At 43.9% G+C, this 27152-nt stretch overlaps 1 protein-coding gene across 1 annotated transcript in view; it reads right to left on the bottom strand.

The window, feature by feature from the left end:
• ARHGEF16 (Rho guanine nucleotide exchange factor 16) overlaps positions 1 to 27152 on the bottom strand; it is a 64445-nt gene that overhangs the window by 12729 nt on the left and 24564 nt on the right. The window contains exons 3-7 of the mRNA XM_044282129.1: positions 24448 to 24502; positions 19680 to 19849; positions 10797 to 10853; positions 9340 to 9500; positions 5122 to 5274 (exon numbers count right to left, since the gene is read on the bottom strand). Coding sequence (XP_044138064.1) covers positions 5122 to 5274; positions 9340 to 9500; positions 10797 to 10853; positions 19680 to 19849; positions 24448 to 24502 — 596 coding nt within the window. The remainder of the gene's footprint in view (positions 1 to 5121; positions 5275 to 9339; positions 9501 to 10796; positions 10854 to 19679; positions 19850 to 24447; positions 24503 to 27152) is intronic.

The raw sequence follows: 27152 nt of genomic DNA, 5'->3' as shown, positions 1-27152 counted from the left end.
CCCTATGCTCAGATGACCGCCCCCCCCTATGCTCAGATGACCGCCCCCCCTATGCTCAGATGACCGCCCCCCCCTATGCTCAGATGACCGCCCCCCCCTATGCTCAGATGACCGCCCCCCCTATGCTCAGATGACCGCCCCCCCCTATGCTCAGATGACCGCCACCCCTATGCTCAGATGACCGCCCCGCCTATGCTCAGATGACCGCCACCCCTATGCTCAGATGACCGCCCCCCCATGCTCATAACACACTTGTTGTGCTGGGCAGTGGCACCTGTAAACAAAAGGCAGAGCAGCAGTGGCAGAGAGACTGAGGCCAGCAGCAGCCATTTCAGTCAGATTAGAGCCAAAGCTGCAAAGTGACTGTAATCGGACTAAAATGGCTGCTGCTGGCCTCAGTGAGTCTCTCTGCCACTGCTGCTCTGATTGAGTGCCCACTGCCCTGCCGCCCATCATTAACATTCATTTAAATTTACTACGGATGGAGCTTTGGCTGCTGCTGGAGCTGGAAGCAGGTCCTCCTTGCTTGCTGCAGCTTCTTCTCTGCCGGAGGAGGAGGCGGAGCTGCAGTGAGTGACTGAGTCACGTGCCCGCTCTCGGCGCTCCGAGTCCTCTCCACTCTTCCACCTCGTTCCAGCTTCCACCGTGGCGCTGACAGGGGCGGGACCCAGGCCGGCTGTTACTGTCTGCAGCAGCACGTAAGTGAAGCGCTGCTGCTGCAAATTATTAATTTGATAGCTGCAGAGAGGAGAGCAAGAGCTGGCCGCACCGCTCCCCTGCGAGCCGCAAATAAAGGCGCAAGGAGCCGCATGTGGCTCGGCCACCCCTGGGTTAGATCATGTTTATTTTTTTATATAGAGCAGGTTGATACGGACGCGACAATACCAAATATGTGTATTTCTTTTTGTTTCAGTTTTACATAATGAAGCATTTTTGAAAACAGAAATAATGTTTCTGTGTCTTTATTTTCTGAAAGCTACATTTCTTTTATTTTTCTGCCGATTGTCTTGTGCAGGGGGTATTTTTTGCAGGGAGAGCTGACATTTTTGTTGGTACGATGTTTTGGCACTTATTAATTTTTGATCATTAAATATAACACTTTAGGGACAAGGTGACCCCCCCCCCCAAAAAAAAAAAAAAAGGCTATTTTGGCACAGTTTTTATTTATTTCAGCGTTCACCTGACGGGGTAGATCATGTGATATTTTTATAGAGCAGGTCATTACGGATGTGGAAATACCTAATATGTCTATTTTTTCATTTTTATTTCAGTTTTTACAATATAAGCATTTGTAAAAAAAAAATATATAAAAAATTCTGAAAGCTATATTTTTTTATTGTTCTGTCAATCGTTTTTTGTAGGGGCTCATTTTTTGCAAAAAGAGTTAATGTTTTTATAGGTACCATTTTTAGGTGGCAAAGTGACCAAAAATTGTTTGTTTTGGCAGTTTTTTTTTTTATGGAATTCACCTTAGGGGTTAGATCATTTGATATTTTCATAAAGCAAGCTTCTATGGACGAGGCGATACATTTAAAAAAAAGTAGACATAATAGGTATTTAAGTTTTATACTATAAAAGCATTTTTGAAGAAAAAAAATAAATCTTGTTTTAGTGTCTCCATTTTCAGAAAGCCATATAATTTTATCATTTGTAGGGGCTGATTTTTTGCGGGAAGAGAACAGTTTTATTGGTACTATTTTGGGGTACATATGTCTGAATGATTGCTTGGAATTACAATTTTCTGTGATGTAAGGTGACATCATTTTTTTTATTTTTTGGTAAGTTTTTATTTATTTATTTTTTACGGCGTACGGCGTTCACCTGAGGTGGTGGTAGAATATGTGATATTTCTATAGAGTAAGTCGTTACGGACACGGCAATACCTAATATGTCTGTTTTTTATTTATTTTTTAACAGAATTTTATAACGAGGGGGCTTTTCTTTAACTTGAAACTGTAATTTTTTTTATTCTTAAACATTTTATTATTTTTTTAAACTTTTTATACTTGTCTCACTGTGGGACTTCACCTTTTCAGGGTTTGATCTCTGTTTTAATTCAGTACAATACATTATAGTAAGATGCTGACAGTTGCCTAGGAGCCCCGGCCTGCCGGCTGGATCTCCTGGGCTTCCGTAGATGGCAGGCAGCGCGGGGGGCCGATGGAGTCAGAGGGAGCCCCCTCCCTCTGTATACTCCGCACGTGCCGCAGTCAGTGCTGACCGCAGCATGTGAAAGGGTTAATACGCTGGCATCGCTGCATAAAGCAATGGCGGCAGATGCAGCCGGCCTCCTGCACCCGCCCGATCACATCACGTACATGCACGTGAGGATGCGGCAAGAGACCACCTTCCCTCATGTAGATTGACGTGATAATGCGGCAAGGAGTTAAAGGGGGCCAATCCCCCTATTTTTTTAAAAAAATATATAGAATAATGCACACCATCATTTCAACTATATTAATGCAAATAAATGCTGCTCTCTATTGTAATTTCCGCCTTTTCTATTTTCTCACATATCTGGAGGACTTGTTTCTTCCCTTTCTGTGGGTGGGCAGCAACTCTTCCCAAGCAACAGCAAAGCACCAGAATATCCCAGGCGTGCACTGCCATCAGCTCTCATTAACTCCTTCCTGCATAGAAAATATTCCCTCACACATAGAAGCAGGGTATGTAATCCCCCAATTTTCTTCTCTGCTGTCTAGAGGGAGATATAGCTATATATTTCTATGGATTTAGAAGTAGGCATGAATGACTGACGATGAGGTGCCTGGACTACTTCTCCTGTTTCTCTATGAGATCACTACAGTGGCACTAGGAGGCGGAAGGGAACATGAAGCAGGAAAAACAGCAGGGGGCGCTACCAGAGAAGAAAATGTACACTAAAGGGGTTTCAACAAATGGCATTTATCATGTAGAGAAAATTAACACAAGGCACTTACTAATGTATTGTGATTGTCCATATTGCTTCCTTTCCTGGCTGGATTCATTTTTCCATCACATTATACACTGCTCATACCCATGGTTATGACCACCCTGCAATCCATCAGTGGTGGCAGTCCTTGTATAGAAAAAAGTGTCGGCCTCTCTAGTGGCGGGGTTTGTGGGAGCTCATGTAGGCTGGTGCTTTTTTCCTATATAGTTTACAAGCACGACCACCACTGCTGGATTACAGGGTGGTCGTAACCATGGAAACGAGCAGTGTATAATGTGATGGAAAAATTAATCCAGCCAGCAAAGGAAGCAATATGGACAATCACAATACATTAGTAAGTGCCTTTTATTAACTTTCTCTACATAATAAATGCCATTTACTGAAGTGAGACAACCCCTTTAAAAAACAATACTGCAATATTCATGTAATTAAAGTGACACTTCACGTAAAAATGCACTAGTCATTGCACAGTAATAGTTTGTGGGATAACTCCTTTAAGCTTCCACGCTGGTGATACTCCGGTGGTTGTATTGTACCATCACAAGACTAGGGAGAAAAATCATTTGGACAAGCCCAGTCAGATCAGCTTTACATTTGGAAAACAGCATTTTCAATTTCACCCACCAGATGGCAGCAGCTTCCATTGGTCAGCTAGGGTCCAGCTAGTAGGAAGGTTTCTAGGAGGGGGTCACCATGAAGAGCCAGCCATTCTAGCATTCTCTAAGCACCAGGGGTCCGCAGCTATGCAGAGCGCCTCTTTCTTACATTAGTTTTTTTAGTAAGACTAGAAGTGCATTGGAATTAACCCGCTCATGGGTGATGGTCTTTACATTCACCATGTCGCTGAGGCAGACATGTAATGACATACCTCCCCAGTATCCCTCTTTTGGAGGGACAGTCCCTACTCTGCTCCTTAAAATGTCCCTCGTTTTGATCTGAGGGACAGATTTGCATTATTACATTTACGATATTGTTCCAGAATGGGTTGTCTACTCCCCCCTCTATATTTTAGACCCCACCTTGTATATTATTTCATCATTTGATGGAATCTGGACTTTAGAAGTTTCTATATTCAGATATTTTTTGTGTTCTTGAGTAAACGAAAAGTATTGAAGTGTATAAATATGCCCGAAAAATGGATCTTTCACACAATGAACCACAAGTGTCCCTCTTTGACTGTCCAAAAAGTTGGGAGGTGTGTAATGACTTGGTTGTTAAATTGCAAGGCGTGTCATGGGAGAGTGGGCAGAGTGCCATTACGTGGGAGGCGCTTCATCTGCCAGTTCTATTAATGTAAGAACACAGATCTAGGACCACACACCAGACTCAATGATACATCCACCCACATTTAACACTATGCGTCTACAGTGCAGAAATCTAGGAGAGCCGGGTGATAGTAAACGTGGAATGGACCAGTGGACAACTTAAAGGAACACTCCAGGAAAACGGTTATGGCTCGGTAATCTTAGTGACTGTTTTGTGGGGTTCTTCTCCATAACTGTAGCATTGAGACTGAATAAGGTGGACTGTGGCCCTGACACCTCTGGGCCCTCAATAACCGCCATATTACCAGTCATGTTCTATAAGAGTTGCCTAATGGGTCTCCCCTTGCCACACTTTCATCCCCACCACCGACCATTATTCCAATCACAGGAGTTCCTCAAAAGGTCCAATACAATAAGGCCTCTTGCACACGAACGTTGTGACCCCGTGGTCGTATTGTGGCCTGCATACGGCAGGTCCGCAATACACGGGCCGCATCACGGATGCGGACCCATTCACTTGAATAGGTCCGCAATCACGGAGATGCGGAAGGAATGGAAGCACTATGGAGTGCTTCCGTGGTCTTTCTGTCTGTGCCTCCGCACAGCAAAAAACTTGTTCTATTTTCTTTGCAGTGTGGACGAATCACGGACCCATTCAAGTTGAACGAGTCTCGATCTGTCCCGGCCGCCGCAGTCCCGGTTCCCAATGCACGGAACGGATGCACAACGTTTGTGTGCAAGATGCCTAAGACTGTGGCATATCAGTATCACTGCATATAAGTCAATGGACAGTGGCCCACACTGCTAGCCCAATCAGACCAGCTGGCCACCCTGCCTTATAAAACTTAGAGCCGGTTTCGGATTGGTTAATGTGAGCTGTAAATCCCCCTGCACCCATATCCTAAGAGGTTTCCCTGAACTCACAGCAGCCTCTGCAGAGTCCGCTGCTGGTACACTTCATTGGAGCAGTAGATGACATATGGCTGGAAATGGTTTAAGGCGTAGTTCTCCACAATGTCACTGATGTCGTGGATGTATGGATTATCCTTGTGCCGCTTCTCCAGATCTTCAAAAAATCTGAGAAGAAAAAAATAATATTATATATATTAGATCCTGAATGTCACCATGTAGAACTGATAGCCGAGTTCTGAATAGCGCAGGGCCTGAGGGGTGGAGCATGACACAAAGATCATTTTAATACCAGGGTCATGCTCCACCCTCAGAAGATCCAGATGGGTTTTTACCAGTTGGGGCTGTGTCCCTGAATAGTCTGACACTATCCAATCAGTGCTTCCGATGCAGGAACACACCCCCAACTGGTAACACCCATCTGGATTTCATTGCAAACCGTTAGCAATTTACTCAACTTCTGGTATGAATAATAATAGATGCTCCAGAATTGTTATTGCATGGGGAATGTACCTATGTAGTTAGTGAAAAAGACATGTCAGGAGAGGGGACAGGTCCTCTTTATGAAAAAGACGTAGGATGTAGGACAAGCCTCTAACATTCACACTACACCATCTGGATTGGGGCCATCTCATGGTACAGATTGTACAAATTGGGGGTAGGGCTTGTTTAATCAATTGCAAATCTTTCGGCAATTTAACGGTACAAACCACATCATCTTCCAATAATATCAATTAAACCTATACAGATGTAGCAGAGCTGAGATGGCCGTGTTGTTCAACTCCCGACAATATCATACCCTGTTTGTTGTGCCTTGACATAGGACTTTAGCTAAAACCATATCAAGAAAAGTGACCGGACACAATCACCAGAATGCTGTTAGTAGCACCTGCTGGACTGGCTGGGGTAGGACAGGCTACGCCGATTGTCACACCTCTTAAGAGCTGCACTTCTATGAAGGCTTTAAGAGATGGATATAGCAGAGTGGAGGTTGTCATTGTACATTCTGACACAACACCAAATAAGCATCATGTAAAATTGTATACTGCAGTCCTATTTCTAAGTTCTGTGAAATGGCATACTCAGCCCTGCTACACCTTATTTTGAATGAATGTAACACACAGGATATGTTTGATCCCCCCGCAGTCCGATTATGTAGAGTTATATATAATACATGGGTCCGTCTCCTCTCCAGCTGGGCTGACAACTTCCTGTTATCTGTCTAATGCTTTCATTATGTGACGGGTCTCCGCAGCACTTGTGACTTTTTCCTGGGGGGGCTGGGATTACTGGGTCGAGGCCACTACTGGAATGCTTCCTTTCTGGATCCTATTAGAAATGCTGACCAGGAGAGGATTCCCATAGAGGATTCTGTCATTTCACACATGTGGGAAAAATATCCAGCTTGAATCAGGCTCCATGACATGATCAGGCTCAGATGTCCTGAGATGTGGGGGGCTGGCTGCAGTTAGTGGCAATGGGGGGGGGGTCCCATAATTATGTTTTATAACCTTGAGAGGAGAATGTTTTTATATAGTTAATTACTGCAATAGCCTAATTCCTGATTGTAAAGTTACATTTTCACCGTAGGGATGGACTGGCCCACCAGCACCAGAGGCTCTGCAAATGGGCCCAGGTTCTGACAATAATAAGGCCCAGCAGAAGACACCCAGGTCTGGGGTGGGACTTGCCCATAGGCTTTATGTTCAGTTACTTGATGCTGATATTTCCTATTAGACATGCATGGAGAATAGGCCTAAGCTATCCTCGCAGACACTACGACCACTCATATGGAACACCAAAAGGCTAAGATATTGAGTGGCCCTTAAGTATAGGACCCTAAAATCAGTATAAAAAGAGAGGTTAGCACTGGTGCCTTGCAGCACTGGGGTCCTAGGTTCGAATCCAACCAAGGACAACATCTGCATGGAATTTGTATGTTCTCCCCATGTTTGCATGGGTTTCCTCCGGGTTCTCCGGTTTCCTCCCACACTCCAAAGAAATACAGATAGGAAACTTAGATTGTGAGCCCCATTGGGGACAGTTGGTTGTTAATGTCTGTAAAGCGCTGTGGAATATAGTAGTGCTATATAAGTGCATAAAATAAAAATAAATAAAAATTATATTCTCTGGGGTGGACGATACAAGTTCCAACAGGAGGTGCTTCATACAGGGGGCTAAAGGGCAATATCCTTCAGTAGGGGAAACCAGGAGAGAAACCCCAGACCACCTCTGTGTCCATGAGGCCAAGTGAGGTGACATTTGTTTAGGTAGGACAACATTATTCAGAAATGTAAAGTTTTTGCGGGCACTTTCACTCTAAGCTGACCATTCTTGTGCTAATGGTTGGACGGAGCTGCCCAAGATTGGTTCTGCAGAACTGAACAGCACAGCTTCTGTCAGCCAAAGGCAGATTATAATGGGGGCGTTTGGGTCGGCAGCAAGGAAAGAGCTGTGATTCTCTCTTAGGAGAAAGGACCTTTGATGACATCATCACCATGTGACCAGTAACATAGCGATATTTCTGGTCACATGGCAATGAGGTAATTAAAAAGGTAATTTCTTTCTACCAGGAGTGTTGCTGCAGGAGAAGTTTTCCATAATTGTGGAGCTTTTTTGTGTGTGAAAATTACATCAGGAAAAGGTGACAGGGGCTGTTATGCTATTATTCTGTAAGCTACTGTATAGTGTGGGGTGCTGTACTGCTCTACTGTATACTGTGGGGTACTGTATACTGTGGGTTGCTGTACTGCTCTATTGTATACTGTGGGGTGCTGTATAGTGTGGTGTTCTGTACTGCTATACTGCATACTGTGGGGTGCTATACTGCATACTGTATACTGTGGGGTACTGTATACTGTATAGTGTGGGGTGCTGTACTGCGGGTGCTGCATACTGTGAGTTGCTGTACTGCTCTATTTTATACTGTGGGGTGCTGTATACTGTATAGTGTGGGGTTCTGTACTGCTATACTGCATACTGTGGGGTGCTGTACTGCTCTACTGTATACTGTGGGGTACTGTATAGTGTGGGGTGCTGTACTGCGGGTGCTGCATACTGTGTGTTGCTGTACTGCTCTATTGTATACTGTGGGGTGCTGTATACTGTATAGTGTGGGGTTCTGTACTGCTATACTGCATACTGTGGAGTGCTATACTGTATACTGTGGGGTGCTGTATACTAAAAGGGGGTTTACTGCATACTGTGGGTGCTGTATACTATAGGGTGCTATACTGCATACTATGGGGTGCTTTATACCATAGGGTGCAGTATACTATAGGGTGCTATACTGCATACTGTGGTGCTATATACTATAGGGTGCTATACTGCATACTGCGGGGTACTGTATACTATAGGGTGCTATACTGCGGGGTGCTGTATACTATAGGGTGCTATACTGTATACTGTGGATGCTGTATACTATAGGGTGCTATACTGCATACTGTAGGGTGCTGTATTCTATAGGGTGCTATACTGCATACTGTGGGGTACTGTATACTGGGCAATGTTATATACTGTATGCTGTGGGGTATTACACTGTATACTGCAGAGTGTTGTACGCTATATACTATGAGGGGCTATGGGTGTTATATACTGTGATGTATTACACTGTATACTGCGGAGTGTCATATGCTATACACCATGAGGGGCTGGGGATGTTATACGATAGACTTAAATTTAACATATCTGACCTAGATAAATGAAGGGTATTAGGTTCTCCTAAATTAAAACTGGGCCCCCCTACGGCTGATAACCCCCAATTTACATTAGGTTCAGCACTGACGATAGCCGTCCTCTAAAATCGCTTGATACGCTGCCCCCAAAATGTTTGCCAGATTCCTGGCATCCTTTAGGGGTAATGGGCATCAACACTATATACATGGCATAGTTTTCTTTAAAGGGATCCTGTCACCAGGATTAACGCTATAGCGATATTTATATGTGCCCATCAGTCTCCTTGCTATGTTTAAAATGTTTTTAAACATAGCAAGCAGACTGATGGGCACATATAAATATCGCTATAGCGTTAATCCTGGTGACAGAATCCCTTTAATATTTACCAGAAAAAAAATAAACATGGGGCACAACGCGAAAGAGGGGACGGTCGGGGCAAATGGACAGAGAAGGCCCAAGATGGGTAAATGGCCCCAGGCCTATGATATACTTAATCCGCCCCTGTCAGCTGTAATATTGTTCCAAAAAAGTCCTGGCACATGGACGTAGTCCAATTACCTTTTGCTGCGTTCAAGGATATCTGCAATGTTGGAGAAGAGATGATGGTGGTCTGTGCCATTAATGGTCTGCTTCAGCTCATCAGACTTTTTGAAGAGCCGGAAGAGGATGCCAAGACTGTGCTGGTAAGAATATTCTGAGGTGATTATTTCAAATATGGCCTACAAAAAGAACACACAGTACTGTAAGTGCAACGTCAAAGCTGAGCAAACACTGCACCCCAGCGCTATACCAATGGTTTGGTCTCCTGCATGCCTCAAATTTAAAGGGACGTCACCATAATAAAAAAAAAAATGCTATATCATATTTATGTCATCCGTCCGTCTATCATGGCTTTAGAAGAGTGGTAGTTACTAGAGACCCACAACTAATGGTCTATGGAGACAGAGTCCCCCCATGGATACATAGAAAAACCAGGTCAGATTTGTCCTGCTTAGGTCAATTTGGTTGCCACTAGGTATCTCTGAAATTCTCCATCCACAGAAGTGACATATTTGGCTTCTTCGAGGAGACAAAAATCAGCAGACTAGAAATGTCAATCGGGTCCACGCTCAGAGATCATCAGTCTGAGACTACATCTGCCAGAGGAGCAGCTCTACTACCAGAATATCCCAGAAGGAAAGAGGCCAGACATCTCAGAAGGTCCAGAACCTAACAGGCTGTGCAAGACAGCAAGGTATTCACTCATGTATGACATAAGAGACTTTGCTGCTGTGGAAAGGATAATTGCCTCCAGCACCCACCACACTTTGGGATGGACTAGTCATCCTCATAAATCTCCACTGTAGAAGGGGTTAATAATAACAGAATTGCAGGTCTGTGGTTATTTGGAGAGACTGGAAAGTGTCATTAGAGTCAGGGACCACTATTACCACCATCATTGTTGGTGCCTATGCACCGTAACTGGGAGAAATACTACACTGATATACTTTGAAACTGTGCCTTTAGTATGACTACTACTCCCATCATCAATCCAGTAAACATAGACATTATTTATTGCAACCAACAGGCCCCATTGACCCCACCACTGTTGGCCTCTGGCCTCCTGCCTTGTACCCTGCCAAAATACCTAACATCAAGGGCACCCCAACTTACACTAGGCAGGAGCCCCAGTGCCAGGGTGTGTCCTAAGGGAAGAATGGGTGTGCCCTCCAGTCACAGTATGACCCCAGGGACCTCCAGTAGGTAGATTGCTACGCCATCATCATAGCCACTACCATTCCTCTCATCCTTCCCTCCCATGCAGGTTGCTGCAAATGTATTATATTTCTGAAGAATGCAAAGTTAGATCCTTCCCTCTTTTTACAGTTCAGCATAAAGAAAGATCTTTCAACCGCAATATCTTGCTGGGGGGAGTGGAATGGCAGACACATTATGGAGAGGAGCTCCTCTATGAACACTGTATGTACTAATGAGCAAACGTGTCTACTGTACATGTCAGCAGTGAAATATTCTACCTCTTGTCTCTTGCGTTCCTCTGGTGAGATTTTATCCAGAATTCCAGCTTCTTGTACCTGTAAGAGATCAGGAGATGCATCATTTCAGTAGCTTATATCCTCTGCTGCCCCTACTTTACCTACATGATGAGTTCCCATTACTACATTTGATAAAAATACTATATTTTTTTTTGTAATAAAAGAGAACATTAAAATGAGGCCAGTAGTATCTAAATGGGGTCTGAATCCTGGCAACCCCACAGATCAGCTGACTGAGTCAGGTCAGCGCTCACATTATTGTCCACTAGGCTGTGCCGGGTACTGCAGATCTGCCTCATGTGTGTGAATGAGAACTGCAGCAGCAGGCGCATCTACGATCAGATCTACACAGCTGGGCCTGGTTGTTGGGGGTGTTGGGAGTCACTACCCTCAATCAGAAATGGATGGCCTATCCTAGGGACAGACTACCAATATTGCTGTCCAAGACTGTGAAGCCATTTTTGCATTGATGTATTTTGGGCTGACTCTCCCCCCCCTCCCCCCCCAATTGTTATTTTTGTTAAAAATGTTGTTTCATTTTACTTCAGCTTCTATATTTCACAGTACATAGCAAGCTGCAGTGTTCCATCCTGTGATAAACCCATCAGCTCGTTCTCCGGCCACTCTACCCTCTCTTGAATGATATTTTAAGCCAGGGGTCAGCAAGCTCTGGTATTTTGTGAAACTACAACTCTTGCATGTTGCTCTCACAGCTCCCATAGAAGTAATAGGAGCATGCTGGCCGTAGAGGTTTCAATAGCTGGAGTATCAGAGGTTGCTGACGCCTGTTCTATGCAGATTTATGATCATATCTAAGTTGAACGCTGATGAAGCCAACTGACATTTTTTTTAATAGGTTTAATAAAAACCTATGTTTTCAGCCCAAAATGCATCCAAATTACAAATAAAAATGGCTCCAAAAGGTGTTCATTATATAATTAGGGACACCTAACGGCTGCAAGAAAGCTACACATGGACAAACAAAAGTACTTGAATTTAACAAGTCAAGAGTCCTTGAATTCCAATTAAATTTAGACCTTATGGCGAGCCAGCTAGGAGAGAAATAAAGAATCTTCAGATTTCCAGAAAAAGTGTTACGTAGCATGCAGACTTGAAGACATAAATTATGGATACCTTATATGTGACGTTTACCAGTCTGCCTGTAATGTTTAGTGAGGTAGGCGACTTAAAATGTGCCATTGTAAGTACTCGTGATCTCAACACAATGACTCATTTGTCTTACCACAGATTACAAGCCTTGTTTTATAATTCCATGTCAATTAGCCTTAGGAGGTAATACAATAAGTGTCATATTATTACCATTAATGAGCTCATAAAACAATACGCACATAGGCGCTCTATTCATTAACTACAGAGCTTATAAAGTGTGGTTTCTTTAATATTTCTATAAATAATTGTGCCCCCCAGGTGAAAAATGGTAAAACATAGCAAGCTGGGCTTCATGAATTAAAAGCAATACATTGCTAGAAAAGGTGACTACGAGTAGGTAAAAACTGCATATTCCTACGGAAAGAATATGAAGAAGCAGGCAGAAAGCCATTATCCTTGGACTTTGCAGGGGTTATATTAGTGATCATGGTTGGAGTCTAAAATGGTGGTTGAGCATAGAGGAGACTTAAAAGGCTATGCATACATTTGGGACATTTTTTTTTATTGCATTTTACTCATCTGGGGCTAAATATCTTTTTTTCAAATGGTCTTTATTAAAAATATTGAGCCGTTCTGTCAAAGGGTTAACCGTTTTTCTAGCTGTGTGACTGGTATTTTCACTTTGTGCGAGTCATCTAATAACCCTCATCTCTAAATTACTAAGAGGTCATAAACACTTATTTAAGCCACATTTTTATCAGTAAGATAAGGATTGAGCTTTGATGAGAGCAGAGATAAGGAGCCCATCAGCTCCCTGACTGACTGAAAAAAGAGAAAATTGAAATCCCTCTATTAGAGCATCTCATCTCTGTACAGAAAAAAACGGATTCTATATTTTTAATAAACACTAATTTAAAAAATTGCCCCCAGAAAGTGTACATAGCCTTTAAAGGGGTTGCCCAATTACCTATATTGAAGACCTTTCCTCAGAGTAGATAAAGGCAGACGGTATCAGCAGCATCTCACATCATCGACTTTTATTAGGACTTCAAAGCAACAATACAAAATAGCAGCAACGATACCATCCTCTAAAGCCTTATCCAACATCTCTCCCAAGATACCTGCTATATTCCATTTGGGATCCTTCATGAGGACCTCGTACACTTCACCGTCATCCAACTGTCTGGCAATCTCTCCCAAATATTTATCTGTGTCCATCACGACCACGGCTCCCCCCTTGTCTGCCGGTTTCAAAGTCAACTTCCTATTATTTTCTAACTCCTGTATAGCCTGCCTTTCAATCCTTGGTAGATTATACCATTACCTGTAATTAGATAATCTGGATGGGGGTGGCGCACTTGTTTTTACCATAAATATGTGGATGTAATACAATGTGAACAGGCTTGACAAAGGCTGTATATCGGCCGAAACGTTGCTGCTATTTGTATTGTTGCTTTGAAGTCCTAATAAAAGTCGATGATGTGAGATGCTGCTGACACAGTCTGCATTTATCTATATGTTCCGGCCGTTGGATCCAGGGCCATTGGTGAGGCTGTTGCATCTATAAGAAAACATCAATAAGGACCGTGTGCTGCTTCTACATTTGTTTCTTTCCTCAGAGTAGGTCATTAATGGCAGATCAGCGGGGGGTGGACTGCGTTGCGTTATCTTCACTATTACCTGCTCGCAGTCATCACTGCAGGGGCAAGCAGGTTTAATTACAGCTCCTCTATCCCACTCACTTGATTGGGAAGGAACTGTTGTAGTTACACTCTGTTCTATCCAGGTGAATGGGACGGAGGAGCTGTAATTACTCTGCTCGCTGCTGCAATGTAGTTGGTGAGCAGGTAATCCATGTGGAGAACGCAGCGCACACAGCTGATTAGCGGGGGTGGCGGGAGTCAGACCTCCGCCTATCTGATTTTGATGACCTATCCTGAGAAGTCATCAATATAGGAAAGTAGACAAACCCTTTAAGGGAAATTTACTAAGCAAAATTGGTCTACACTCTGTTGTAAACTGAGACGAAATAACGGTGTACAAAAGATGTACCAAACTCATCTACTCCTACATGCATGTACTATTTATATACTGTATCTCTCCCATTGTCTCAGTGTCCGGGATTCCTTTAACTGAACTTCTTTTGGTTTCTTATGATCCTACAACATCCGCTCACTCGGCGATAGCTCAGGCATTCCACACAGCGAAGGCCTTTATAATTTCCCATACAACTTTAGGCCCCTTAGTGCCAATTGGCCATCGTTTAAATGGCATGGGCTACCTGAGCATTGTTTCTGACCATGTCCAACCCTTCATGACCACCATGTACCCATCCTCTGATTGCTACTTCCAGCAAATGTTAGGAAAACCATACTAATACGGTGTTGGACCCCATTTTGCCTTCAGAACTGCCTTAATTCTACGTGGCATTGATTCAACAACGTGCTTATAGCATTCTTTAGAAATGTTGGCCCGTATTGATAGGATAGCATCTTGCAGTTGATGGAGATTTGAGGGATGCACATCCAGGGCACGAAGCTCCCGTTCCACCACATCCCAAGGATGCTCTATTGGGTTGAGATCTGGTGACTGTGGGGGCCATTTTAGTACAGTGAACTCATTGTCATGTTCAAGAAACCAATTTGAAATGATTCGAGCTTTGTGACATGGTGCATTATCCTGCTGGAAGTAGCCATCAGAGGATGGGTACATGGTGGTCATGAAGGGATGGACATGGTCAGAAACAATGCTCAGGTAGCCCATGGCATTTAAACGGCCAATTGGCACTAAGGGTTCTAAAGTGTGCCCAGAAAACATCCCCCACACCATTACACCACCACCACCAGCCTGCACAGTGGTAACAAGGCATGATGGATACATGTTCTCATTCTGTTTAACAAAAATTCGGACTCTACTATTTGAATGTCTCAACAGAAATGGAGACTCATCAGACCAGGCAACATTTTTCCAGTCTTCAACAGTCCAATTTTGGTGAGCTTGTGCAAATTGTAGCCTCTTTTTCCTATTTGTAGTGGAGATGAGTGGTACCCGGTGGGGTCTTCTGCTGTTGTAGCCCACCTTTCTTTCCCATTCTGACATTCAGAGTAGATAATCGCATTAATGAGAAATAGAACAGGTGTTCCTAATAATTCTTTAGGTGAGTGTATACAACCAGAACACAAGAATCAAGCCACATATTACCCCAAGGACTCAATACCATATTTTGAATCCACACCAGATAGCACTCTACAGGTCCGAAAAGAGAACGGACAGCACACAAACATCATCCAGGTGCTGTCCGAATCCAAAGGTCCATTCTGCAGGTTTTAGAACATGTCCTATTCTTGTCCGTATTGCAGAGGAGAATAGTTATTTCTAGAATGGGAGTGAGAAAAATGTGGATTGCACACAGAAGGTGTCCGTATTTTTCAGATCCATGGTTTGAGGACTCAGTCGTGTGCATGAGGCCTTAGATAGAAGACATCAGGAGATGCAAGCTGATTATTAGAGGAACGTAAAGACAGTCAGACACAGATGAACAATGATCAAACCCACCAGTTTAGGTGGGACTGGATGACAATTTCATGTGTACAGGGTTGTCCTGACTCTCCCCATTGACACCTATTGGTGGAAAGGAGGATTGTGCATGTTGGATTACAACAGGCCTGATTCTGTGCTCTCATGGGAGACAAGACACTGTCAGAGGTGTCGGGCAGCTTATTTTCTCCCTGTTGAAAACACAGTTACACATGCAAGTAAATGGGGGAGTTAGGCCTCTTTCACACTTGCGTTGTCCGGATCCGGCGTGTACTCCACTTGGCGGAATTACACGCCGGATCCGGAAAAACGCAAGTGTACTGAAAGCATTTGAAGACGGATCCGTCTTCAAAATGCTTTCAGTGTTACTATGGCACCCAGGACGCTATTAAAGTCCTGGTTGCCATAGTAGGAGCGGGGGAGTGGTATACTTACCATCCGCGCGGCTCCCGGGGCGCTCCAGAATGACATCAGAGCGCCCCATGCGCATGGACGACGTGCCATGCGATCACGTCATCCATGCGCCTGGAGCGCCCCGGGAGCCGCACGGATGGTAAGTATGCTGCTCCCCCGCTCCACTTTACCATGGCTGCCAGGACTTTAGCGTCCCGGCAGCCATGGTAACCACTCTAAAAAAGCTAAACGTCGTATCCGGCAATGCGCCGAAACGACGTTTAGCTTAAGGCCGGATCCGGATCAATGCCTTTCAATGGGCATTCATTCCGGATCCGGCCTTGCGGCAAGTCTTCAGTTTTTTTGGCCGGAGCAAAAAGCGCAGCATGCTGCGGTATTTTCTCCGGCCAAAAAACGTTCCGTTCCGGAACTGAAGACATCCTGATGCATCCTGAATGGATTTCACTCCATTCAGAATGCATTAGGATAATCCTGATCAGTATTCTTCCGGCATAGAGCCCCGACGACAGAACTCTATGCCGGAAGACAATAACGCAAGTGTGAAAGAGCCTTTAGCAGGAATAGCAGTTGGCCGAAAAAGCATTTAGCCGACTTGTATAGCCACCTAAATGGGGTTGTGTCACTTCAGCAAATGGTATTCATCATGTACAGAAAGTTAACAATACATTAGTAAATGTATTATTGTCCCTATTGCCTCCTTTGCTGGCTGGATTCCTTTTTCCATTACATTATACACTGCTTGTTCCCATCGCTAGCCAGTTATTGGCTGCAGGGGAGCACGTCACCATGTCCATGCTATAGGAAATGTAAGCACCACATGGGGACCATAACATGGACATGCGGGATGCATGTATGAATCTTCTGTTTATGTAGGTAGGTAGAGAACACGTGCAAAAAAAAAAAAAAAACTTTAAAAAATCATTATTCCTGGAGAACACTTTTAAGGATTGTAGCAAAATTCACTTGGGTTATAAAATAAAAAAAACACTTGTGCAATGTCATAAAAAGGGACTAGTGTTTATACCAGAGCTACATAGCAGATCAAGTTGTGAGGTCATCAAAATGACAAGAACAAACACCACCAATGAATGTAAGTACTAGAAGCTTCATACAAGAACTGGAGGTTTCAGCTGTGAGATTTCCTAGCAATCATCTTATAAGTTAGGCAAATGGACACAACACAATAGAAGGGTTGTCCAATCCTGTCCCCAACGATGAACAGATCTCAAGGGCCTGGTCAATAAGTACCTAAGGAATACAATCACATGTTTGATCTACTACAGCCAGAGTTGTTCTTATGAACCCCCCTTAACGAACTGCACTTGGTCTAGTGGGCGATATGGAAAGGTATGGTCCAGTTTTTTTTAGTTAAAAATGGAGTCACTTTAAAAATGTATACTACACTGTCAACTATTCTCTAATACTGTATATTACATTCCTTTTACTGTATACTTGAGTCATCCAAAAATGATAGTAAAGGGCTGCAAGAAATGTCAATGCCAAGATGCCTCCCAGGTGTGAAGCACCAAGTTTAAGCTTTACATATAACTACAGATCTACAATTCAGGAGGTTTGAGGGCATGCTGTGTGTTAAAGGAAATATTAATATTTGGGCTTAATGCTTAATATCAATAATAATAGGCGTAACCATCTATTGCTGACTCTGCCCATTTCCTTTATTCTACCTGTTACTCTACCTTTTCCTGTCCTATGTATGTTGTACTACGGCGGTGACAAAGGACTATATGCTGTACTTGAAAAATAATTTATTAAACAATTACCGAGTCTACAGTCAATTATTTCTTCTATATCTATATTAGGGCTGAAATGAACAGAGTTCTTTGACACAAAAAAATCCTTGAGGATTTGTTTGTGTCATGTAACCACAGAGCGGAAGTGAAGCTCTTGCTATTGCTCACCGGCCGCTCTGTGGTCACCCGCCGGCCCGCAACGCGCTGCACTGTATCCTGACAGGACGACAGTGCAGCGCGCTAGAGAAGATGGACGAGTTGTGGATTGGCGCTCCAATAGAAGAGGTAAGTATTTTATCTCACTGGCGCTGGGGACATGGCCAGGAGGGGTAGCTGGTGGCACTGGGGCGCAGCTTGATGTCACTAGTAGGGGCCTGATGGCACTGAGGGGGCAGCTGATGAGTTTTTATAAAGAAAAACATTTTAATTAGTTTTTTGTTATTAGAGTACTCGATTAATCGTGGGATTAATCGATAGAATACTTGATTACAAAAATAGTTGATAGCTGCAGCCCTAATCTATATATATTTATGGTTATATAAATATATATACACCTATATACGCACACAGTAATACACTAACAGCACGATAATAAACCCAACTACACTAACACTATACAATTCCACCCCAAAATCAATCTAGACATACACTCTCTCTCACACACACACACACGTAACTGCAGCAACACCCTCCCACCTGGCTATAAACTATCCCTAAGGGGTTAAAAGGATAATATAACAATGCAGGGGTTACAAGAGCTATGGTGGGATACAGGGGTATAGGGCTATCGAAGGGCACTGCAGGGTTCAATAGACTATAAGGAAAAGGGTTACTGCGTTGGTGGTATAGGGTAATGCAGGGATATGGCAAGGGAGGGGTAAATTATATAATGCAGGGGTTAGGGTGTATTGCATGGATTAGGGATAGGCAACGTAGGGGTTAATATGGGGATTGGTGACAGTGGGGAAGGGTTAATAATATTGGTGGCAGTGGGATTTAGGGAATAAGAGGGTCAATAATAATAATGCTTGTTGGTCTAGGGGGGTAGGGAAAGGGTTACTCAATGCTCGCTTGCCTGGCTCGTTTTCCCAGGGGATCATTCCTGCTGGTGGATGGGGCTGCATGGCTCAACTAATGAGCACTCCGCCGCCGGACTATTTAAATCCGGAGGCGCTCGCTCCCGAGTAGCCAGCGCTGCAGACGTGTGAGCACGCCTGCAGGGAGGTGCACAAGGGCTGGTGCGGCGATATGACTTCACCTCACCAGCCTGCGCATACTGGCACTTTCAGGTGGAGGATCACTTTGATCATCCTGCCTTTGAAGAGACCGCGTACCTCTGGCGCTGTAATTACAGCGCCAAAAGGTACGCAGCATACAACAGCAGGAGAGCCCTTTGTTCCCCTGTCTTGCTATGCCAAACATTTCTGGCCCTGCCGGAGGTGTTTAGCAAAGGGCAGAGGATCTCTTTGATCCTCTGTCTTTTGATGTGCCCGCAACTGGACACATTTGTCCAGTTATCTGGGCGGCAGCTGGCATGTGCCTGCAGGATGATTCAGCAGCAGGGGAGGGGGGCACCCGTGATTGGGGGGTATAGAGATATATATATTTATTAATTAAGTGATACGCATTCTTGAAATACTGTATATATACACACACACACACACACACACACACACACACATACATATATACACACACACATATACAGATGTATACACATATACAGTAGATATCTATATACACACACACACACACACACACACACACACACGAGGACTGGGCAGCAACAGGACTTGGGGGAAATATAATGATATATAGATATGTACCGTATGTAAATCACAGGGGCCTATAAATATACACACACTTATATACACACATACCTGGCACTTCCCTCTACAGTGTGTACGTCTATCAAAAGCATATTGTTTCCAGCCAAACTACCAGCCACCCTGACAAGTAGGTAAGCATCAACCTTCATTGATGGCGCTTCAGATGAGTGAAGGTCCCTTACCAATATTTCCAAACTCAGTTTAGATACAAGAAATGACCTTACCTCTGGAAGCTGGCTCCAGATAAGCTGAGCAGGGCGATAGTTCTTAACCACGATGGCATCATCAGGTTGGGGTTCAGCCTGGACGGAGTTATCTTCCAGCAGGTCATCATCAGACTCATGGTTGTTGGAGCTGAGCCCCCGTTCTCTGTATTCTTGGTACAACCTGGGGTCTGAAGAGAAAAGACGATTGAGGAATACAGAGAGACTCTCGGTAAAGCCTTTGATATATTCACAGTTCTCTTCCACAGCCTTGTTGAAGGATGACAGGGATTTAACAGTCACACTGTCCCTTCTTGTCCAAGACGACCCAGAGAGAGAAAGCCTTCGGAGAACACCCAGCACCACATTCTCCTCTGCTGTGCTTTGTTCCATGGTCTCGTGTGACATTCTCCCCAGGAGCTGCTCATCTTTTTCCGTTGCTGAAGTAAAATTGTAGCCGAGTGTTGAATTTAACATCTTGGACTCAAAGGATTGACACCGATATGAAAATGAATCTGTACTTTGAATCTTTACAAGATTCCCTGTACAAAGAGGTCGCTTAAGTCCAAAAATACATAACAGTAAACTCAAAAAGTTTCACCCCGTCTCAGGATTAGGAAAATATGGCTGCTTTCTTCTAAGAACAGTGCCACACCTGTCCATAGCTTGTACATGGTATGCAGCCGATTCCAGGTGTGGCACTAGTTTCTGCAAGAGGACAGGCATGTTCCTATGCAAATGAAAGGTGAAGGAGCAGTTTGTGGCACCTTACCAAAGGAGATGTTGGCATGGTACAGTGTCTGCTATGTTATCTTCTAACTTGTGACATGGGGTGGGATGTATGGAGTTGGCAGCAGTCCATCTAGATAAGTTAGTTCTCTGTATGATCTTGACAGCTATATGGTGAGGGAAACACCTTTATTGCCAGGGGACATGCCCTAACACATATGGCGCTGGCAGTGCCATAATTGACAGTAGAAGACTATCATTATCTTCAGTGCCCAATGTAGAAAAGCTGATGCACTGAGGTGTGGCAGCCCCCATGTGGGCTAGAGCCAGACTATAAAAACGGTGGGGCTTTTCTCACCACTCAGGTAACAGGGCAGTTAAAGCAGTGGAAAGCTGGTTGTAATAAGGCTACACTAGTAGCTTATATAGTATGTGTCCTTGGTAAGGTGGGATACGGTATTGCCTAAGGTGGACATGTTACAGTGGACTATGTCACCCTGCCTAATGAAACACAAATCCCATAAAATGGTCTGACATCTAGGTTAATGGCCATCCCTGTAATAAAAAGATGGCTCAAGTCCACAAGAACGGGAGTCCTTCTCTATGATGACCATATTGACAGGGATGGTTTTTATGAGACAACACCTTAAGGAAGTGTACCCACCTAATGTACAGAGTATTCTCATTCCTGCCACAATAGTTATTGCAAATTACTGTAAGGAAATTGAAATGTGCCGATAAAGGCTGGATCCAAGCGTTACAGGAGGAATTGTACAACTCAGAGGAGTAGAACCTGCTCTGCCACCATGATGGCCATGTGACCATATGAGAAATTAATTGCTCAGAACTGGGTGGATGGCAGTAAATTGTATGGAAGCAAGTGAAACACACAGTCCATGGATCCCAATGTTATGGCTGGTTGTGTCATAGTCTGGGGTTTCCATATCACAGTTACACCTTAAAACCTAATAGGATGCCAGGCGAGACCTGGTCTTCAGGTTCTGTGCCTGCACGCCAGCAGAGTGCCTATAAAGTCACTATCTTCACTAAGCCAGCACTGGGTTGTGGCCACCATCTTCTCTCTTGGAAGGCAGGCCTGGACATGCAGTTGGTGCATATGAGTGCTCATTAATAAAACTTCTACCCAATGACACCACCAGCAGGAGATCCTGTGTAGTCACACACAAGCCATGCCAACAGTCAAACATTACAGCTTAAAAAAGGATTCAGTAGGGAGCCCTCTAGCTACTACTAGGGGGAGCTTAAAGCATACTGGGCAGATTTACGTATCCAGTCTGTTTTTTAGGCTACTTTCACACTAGCGTTGTTCACATCCGGCAGGCAGTTCCGTTGCAAACTGATGTCTATTTTTTCCAGATACGGTGAAATACCAGATCTGTCTCATCCAGAATAACCGATCCGGTATTTAAATTTTTTCAAAGATCAAAATCGAAACAAGCTCCTCCTATATCCCTGAGCATGCTCAGACCGAAAAACCGGCGACGTGGTAATTTCCGGAACACTTGGTACCGGATCCGGCATTAATACATCTCTATGGAGATTAATGCCAGATCCGGCAAGTTCGGTATTGTTCCGGGATTTTGGCCGGAAAAAACCCTGAAGCAAGCTGTGGTATTTTGTCCGGCCAAATACCTGTACAAGGGACGGAACAGAATGCATTGGGACAAAACTGATGCTTTTGTTTTCCCCCCGGCATTGAGACCTTTACCGGATTTCAATACCGGAAAAGAATAACACTAGTGTGAAAGTACCCTTAGACAGTATAAATTTAGAGTAGACAGTCTAAAAATGCACCAGATTGATCATAGTGGCGGATGCTATGCTAGGCTTATACCACTTACTGTTTTATTTATATTTTTTTATTGACAAAATCTTGTAGTACCGTAATTGTTGCATATTAAGAAACACTCTTTCTCTGCTGCACCGTAGTGCATGGAGGGAACAAATCTGCTAAAGACTGCTGACTCAGAGTTTTCCGAGTGCAAAATGGCCAGGCAGCACCCCGGATAAAAAATAAAAAAATCTATCTATCTATAGTGGACTCCTTAAGTCGCCATTGTTTTCCCCAAAAAATAAAAAATTGCCCCTTTGGATGCCAGAAAAACACAAGGCTTCATTCATTTCCCCCTATATCTGTAATTTTGTAAAAATTTAGTTCCTACAAGACTTTCTATCTCAAACCGAATTGAAATAAGCAATTATTTTTCTCCTTCTAAAAGTCCACAGGACCACAAGCAGCTTGCTGTGAAGTACAAGGCTTGGCAGAAGGTGGCGGGAATTCACTCCAGTCCGCATTCCACAGCGTGATCTGCAGGATGCTCTGTAACAAAGCTGTTCTAATAGGCAAGGAAAGAAAAGGGCTGCAATACTGCAGGGTTGGGGCAATGGCCGGGGACAGGACATATGATCACCCGTGGAAATAGAGGAACACACCCCCTACAGAGAAACAAGATGAAGACACCCTGTATAGCACATAAATCTATAAATCTGAACTGTTATGTGGAATTGTGTCCCAATTCATCTCTCCCACTGTTTGTGTGTCAGTCTTCACTGTAGCTCTAGAATTCTATTCATGAACCCGGAGCGTGCACAATAACATTTCTCGCAGACAGAGGGTGGGAATGCGATAGGGCAGATAAATAGAATTGAAAGTGTTTGATGAATGTTATGCAGTAAGCAATGCTGTATCTGGAGCTGTAATCTATGGGGCCTCGTGGAGGGAAAGCCTGGATCACAGAACTGTTTATTACAAGATGCAGATTGCTCCACCCGATGCGCGACTGTCCCCATCTGCAGTGGATGTAATCCTCCATAGGATTGCTGCTGGCAGGGCAGGATATTTAGCTCCGCCAGACCCCGGCTCTGTCCTCTCTTCTCATGTATAAACATGTTCAGCATCGATATTATAGCTACAAGTTACTACATGACGATAGAAACACCACAAGCGGTAAAGTTCTGTGCAAAATCTCAGATTATCCTCAGTGCTTTATAGATACATACCGCTGTGTGAGATCCGTACACTGCGGCGCATATGTATATCACAGTAGTCACCCAGTATGGGGCAATGTAAACTATAGGAGGGGCATGAAGAGTTTATCATTAACGAGAGTGATATATACTGGGGCACCAAGCTTAGGCAATATTATAGCAGTTATATTCTGGTACAGAGAAGGCAGCATTAGAGTAGTTATATTCTGGTACACAGGAGGCAGTATTCTAGTACCTGTATTATTGTTTATAGGAGGCAGTATTATAGTAGCTATATTCTTGTACATAGGGAGTAGTATTACAATAGTTATATTCTTTTACATAGGGAGTAGTATTATATTAGTTATATTGTTGTTTATAGGAGGCAGTATTATAGTAGCTACATTCTCGTACACAGTGAGTAGTATTATAGTAGTTATATTCTTGTACATAGGAGCAGTATTATAGTAGTTATATTCTTGTACATAGGGAGCACTATTATAGTAACTACATTGCTGTAAGTAGGGGGCAGTATTATAGTAGTTCTATTCTTGTACATAGGAGGCAGTATTATAGTGGCTATATTATTGTACATAGGGGGCAGTATTTTGGTAATTACCATATATTCTTGCACATGTTATAAGGTGCAGTATTATAGTAGGTATATTCTTCTACATAGGGGGCAGTACAGTATTATAGTAATATTCCTGTAGAAAGAGGACGGTCCACAGAGGGCAATATTATAGTCGTATATCTCTGTAGAAAGAGGGCAGTATTTTTATTCTAATTCTAGAACATGCATTCTTATTCCGAATCATCACCAACATTAAACACAAATCTTTATAATTATCTTTACAATGATCATATATTTGAGCTCTTACTATATGAAATATTCAGCAGGGTTAATGATTTGCTGCATTATTTATACCAATTCCCTTATAACTTAATTGTGTTTCTTTAAATGCATACTGATCACGTCTCATCCATCAATCTTCCGCTGTATTAAGGATTTAATTTTCAGAATTTATTACATTTAGACTTAATTACAATAGATAATTAACTTTCCACTCACCGTCTTTAAAGGAGCCAGGAATATTTCTCTGAAATTTCTTCTTGGCAAATGTTTTCTGTAGAAAAAAAAATATATACAGATAAGTCAATTATTTTTTCATGGCAGTATTGGGACACTGACACATTACATACATCTAAAAGGAACTGTTATGATAACCCATTCTAAAACCATAGGCATTCATATGGAGTTGGTCTCTACTCTTCTGGTAGGGCCTTCTACAAAATTGTGCAGTATGTCTGGGAAGTTTTGCCCATTCATCATCCAGAAGAGCATTTGTGAGATCAGATACGGATGTTGGATCGAGCCTGGCTAGCAATCTTCATTCTAGTTTATCCTAAAGGTGTTTGATAGAGTTCAGGTCAGGACTCTGTGCAGCCAGCCAAGTTCTTCCACACCAAACTCACCCAACCACGATTTTATGGACCTTGCTTTGTGCACTGGAACAGAAAAGGGCCTTCCTCAAACTGTTTCCACAAAAAGTTAGAAGTACACAATTGTCCAAAATATCTTGGTATGTTGAAGCTAGGGCTGAAACGATTACTCGATTAAAATCGAGTAACTCGAGAACAAAAAATCCTTGATGCAAATTTTTTGCATTGAGGATTCGTTTGTCTTATGTGACCAGAGCGTGAATGAAGCGATTGCTATTACCCACCGCTCCGTGGTCACCCGATGGCCCGCACCACGCTGCACTGTCTCCGGACACATCGTCAGAACATAGTGCACTTAAGCGCGCATGTCCCAGTGCAGTGCGTGAAGAAGAAGAGAGAAGATCTCGGGAGTGTCGGCAACCTGTGTGAAGTTGGCACCCCATGTTCCTAAATTTCAAAAATAAATACACCATTCCTTTGTGCTGCGTTTGTGCTGCAAAAATGACCGTTTGTGCTGCAAAAATGACCGTTTGTGCCGGTTCGGTTCCTGAGATATTGCGCGTTAGATTTTTATGAAGCCCCGCCCATTTTCCACCCCATGTTCTTACATTTCAAAAATAAATACACCATTCGTTTGTGCTGGTTTGTGCTGCAAAAATGACCGTTTGCGCCGCTTTGGTTTCCGAGATATTGCACGCTTGATTTGCTGAAACCCCGCCCACTTTCCACCCCATGTTTTAACATTTAAAAAATAAATGCACCATTCGTTTGTGCTGGTTTGTGCTGCAAAAATGACCGTTTGCGCCGTTTTGGTTTCCGAGATATTGCGTGCTTGATTTGATGAAACCCCTCCCACTTTCCACCCCATGTTTTTAACCCTGACTCTAGACCCCCCAGGTGTGCTGCAGCTTTCCCCCCTCCTGCCCCCCCCCCACAACTTTTTTTGGGGCACAAGCATATTATAATTTTTTTTTCTGTGTACGCTGACTGTGGCCGGGACTCTTAGCGTCCGGCCACTGTTGGCGCATCGCACACCCCACCGCTGATCAACTTCGGACGGTTGATAAATAAAAAAAAAAAAAAGAAAAAATAAATCACATTTTTGGGCCTTTTTTTATTATTTTTTTGTCTGTTAGGTTTAGGGTAAGTTCCCGAACACCCGTCCCCCCACACACACGCACACCAAATAAAGTTTATCACACACACACTCCCCTATGGCCTGCCGGATGTTCTAGGCGGCATATGCCCAGCTTGCCTCCGAGTCCGAGAGCCCCAGTGAGGACGAGGATAACCCCACTTTCCTTTTGTAATCCGCGTCCTCCTCATCATCTAGCGATGATGATGAGACCCCAAGGCGGTGGAGACGCCGCCAGGTGGAGCAAGGAGACCGCCATGCTAGGGACCCTATACCCCAGAGCGTTTTGAGCCCGTGATTCCTGATTTTGTAGGCTAACCAGGAATCCAGATTTCCACAGTGGGCTTCACTGAATGCGACTACTTTAGTCTTTTTTTCAGTGACCCCTTTGTGAATCTGATGTTGGAGCAGACGAACCTGTACGCCCCACAGTTCATTGCTCAACATCCGAGCTCCTTTTTAGCTAGGCCGAGTGGCTGGACTCCGGTCTGTGCAGCCAAGATGAGGACGTTTTGGGGCCTCGTGCTGCATATGGGCCTAGTCAAGAAACCTAGTGTCAGGCATTACTGGAGTGGGGACGTCCTCTACCAGACCCCACTTTACAATTATGCAGATAATGCAGCATGTCCCCCCCCCCCCCCAAGGTGATCCTGCCTATGACCGACCGCCTTTACAAAATCAGGCCGTCATCGATCACTTTGGGGCCAAATTTGTGCAGGTCTATGTACCTGGAAGGGAAGTCGCGGTTGATGAGTCTCTCATTGCTTTCAAGGGGAGACCCATTATCCGACAGTATGTTCCCTCTAAGCGGGGGAGGTATGGCAGGAAGCTGTACAAACTTTGTGAGAGTACCTCAGGGTGCACTTACAAGTTTCGTGTGTACAAGGGGCGAGATTCCCGTATTCAACCCCCAGAATGTTCCCCCACTCTGGGTGTTAGCGGGAAACTTGTGTGGGACCTTATGCACCCACTGCTAGATAAGGGTTACCACCTTTGCATGGATAACTTTTATACTAGTATCCCCTTGTTCCAGTCTCTCGCCGCCAGATCCACGTTTGCTTGTGGGACAGTGCGGAAAAATCAACGCAGCCTCCCTACTCACCCCTTCCAGCTACCTATCCCTAGGGGTGCAACCCGTGCACTTACCAGTGGAAACCTGTTGCTGGTCAGATATAAAGGACAAGAGGGATGTCCTTGTA

This window comes from Bufo gargarizans, chromosome 2 (genome assembly GCF_014858855.1).
Source record: "Bufo gargarizans isolate SCDJY-AF-19 chromosome 2, ASM1485885v1, whole genome shotgun sequence".
NCBI lineage: Eukaryota > Metazoa > Chordata > Amphibia > Anura > Bufonidae > Bufo > Bufo gargarizans.
Note: the sequence above shows the minus strand (reverse complement) of the source record. Positions and strands in the feature narration are given on the sequence as shown.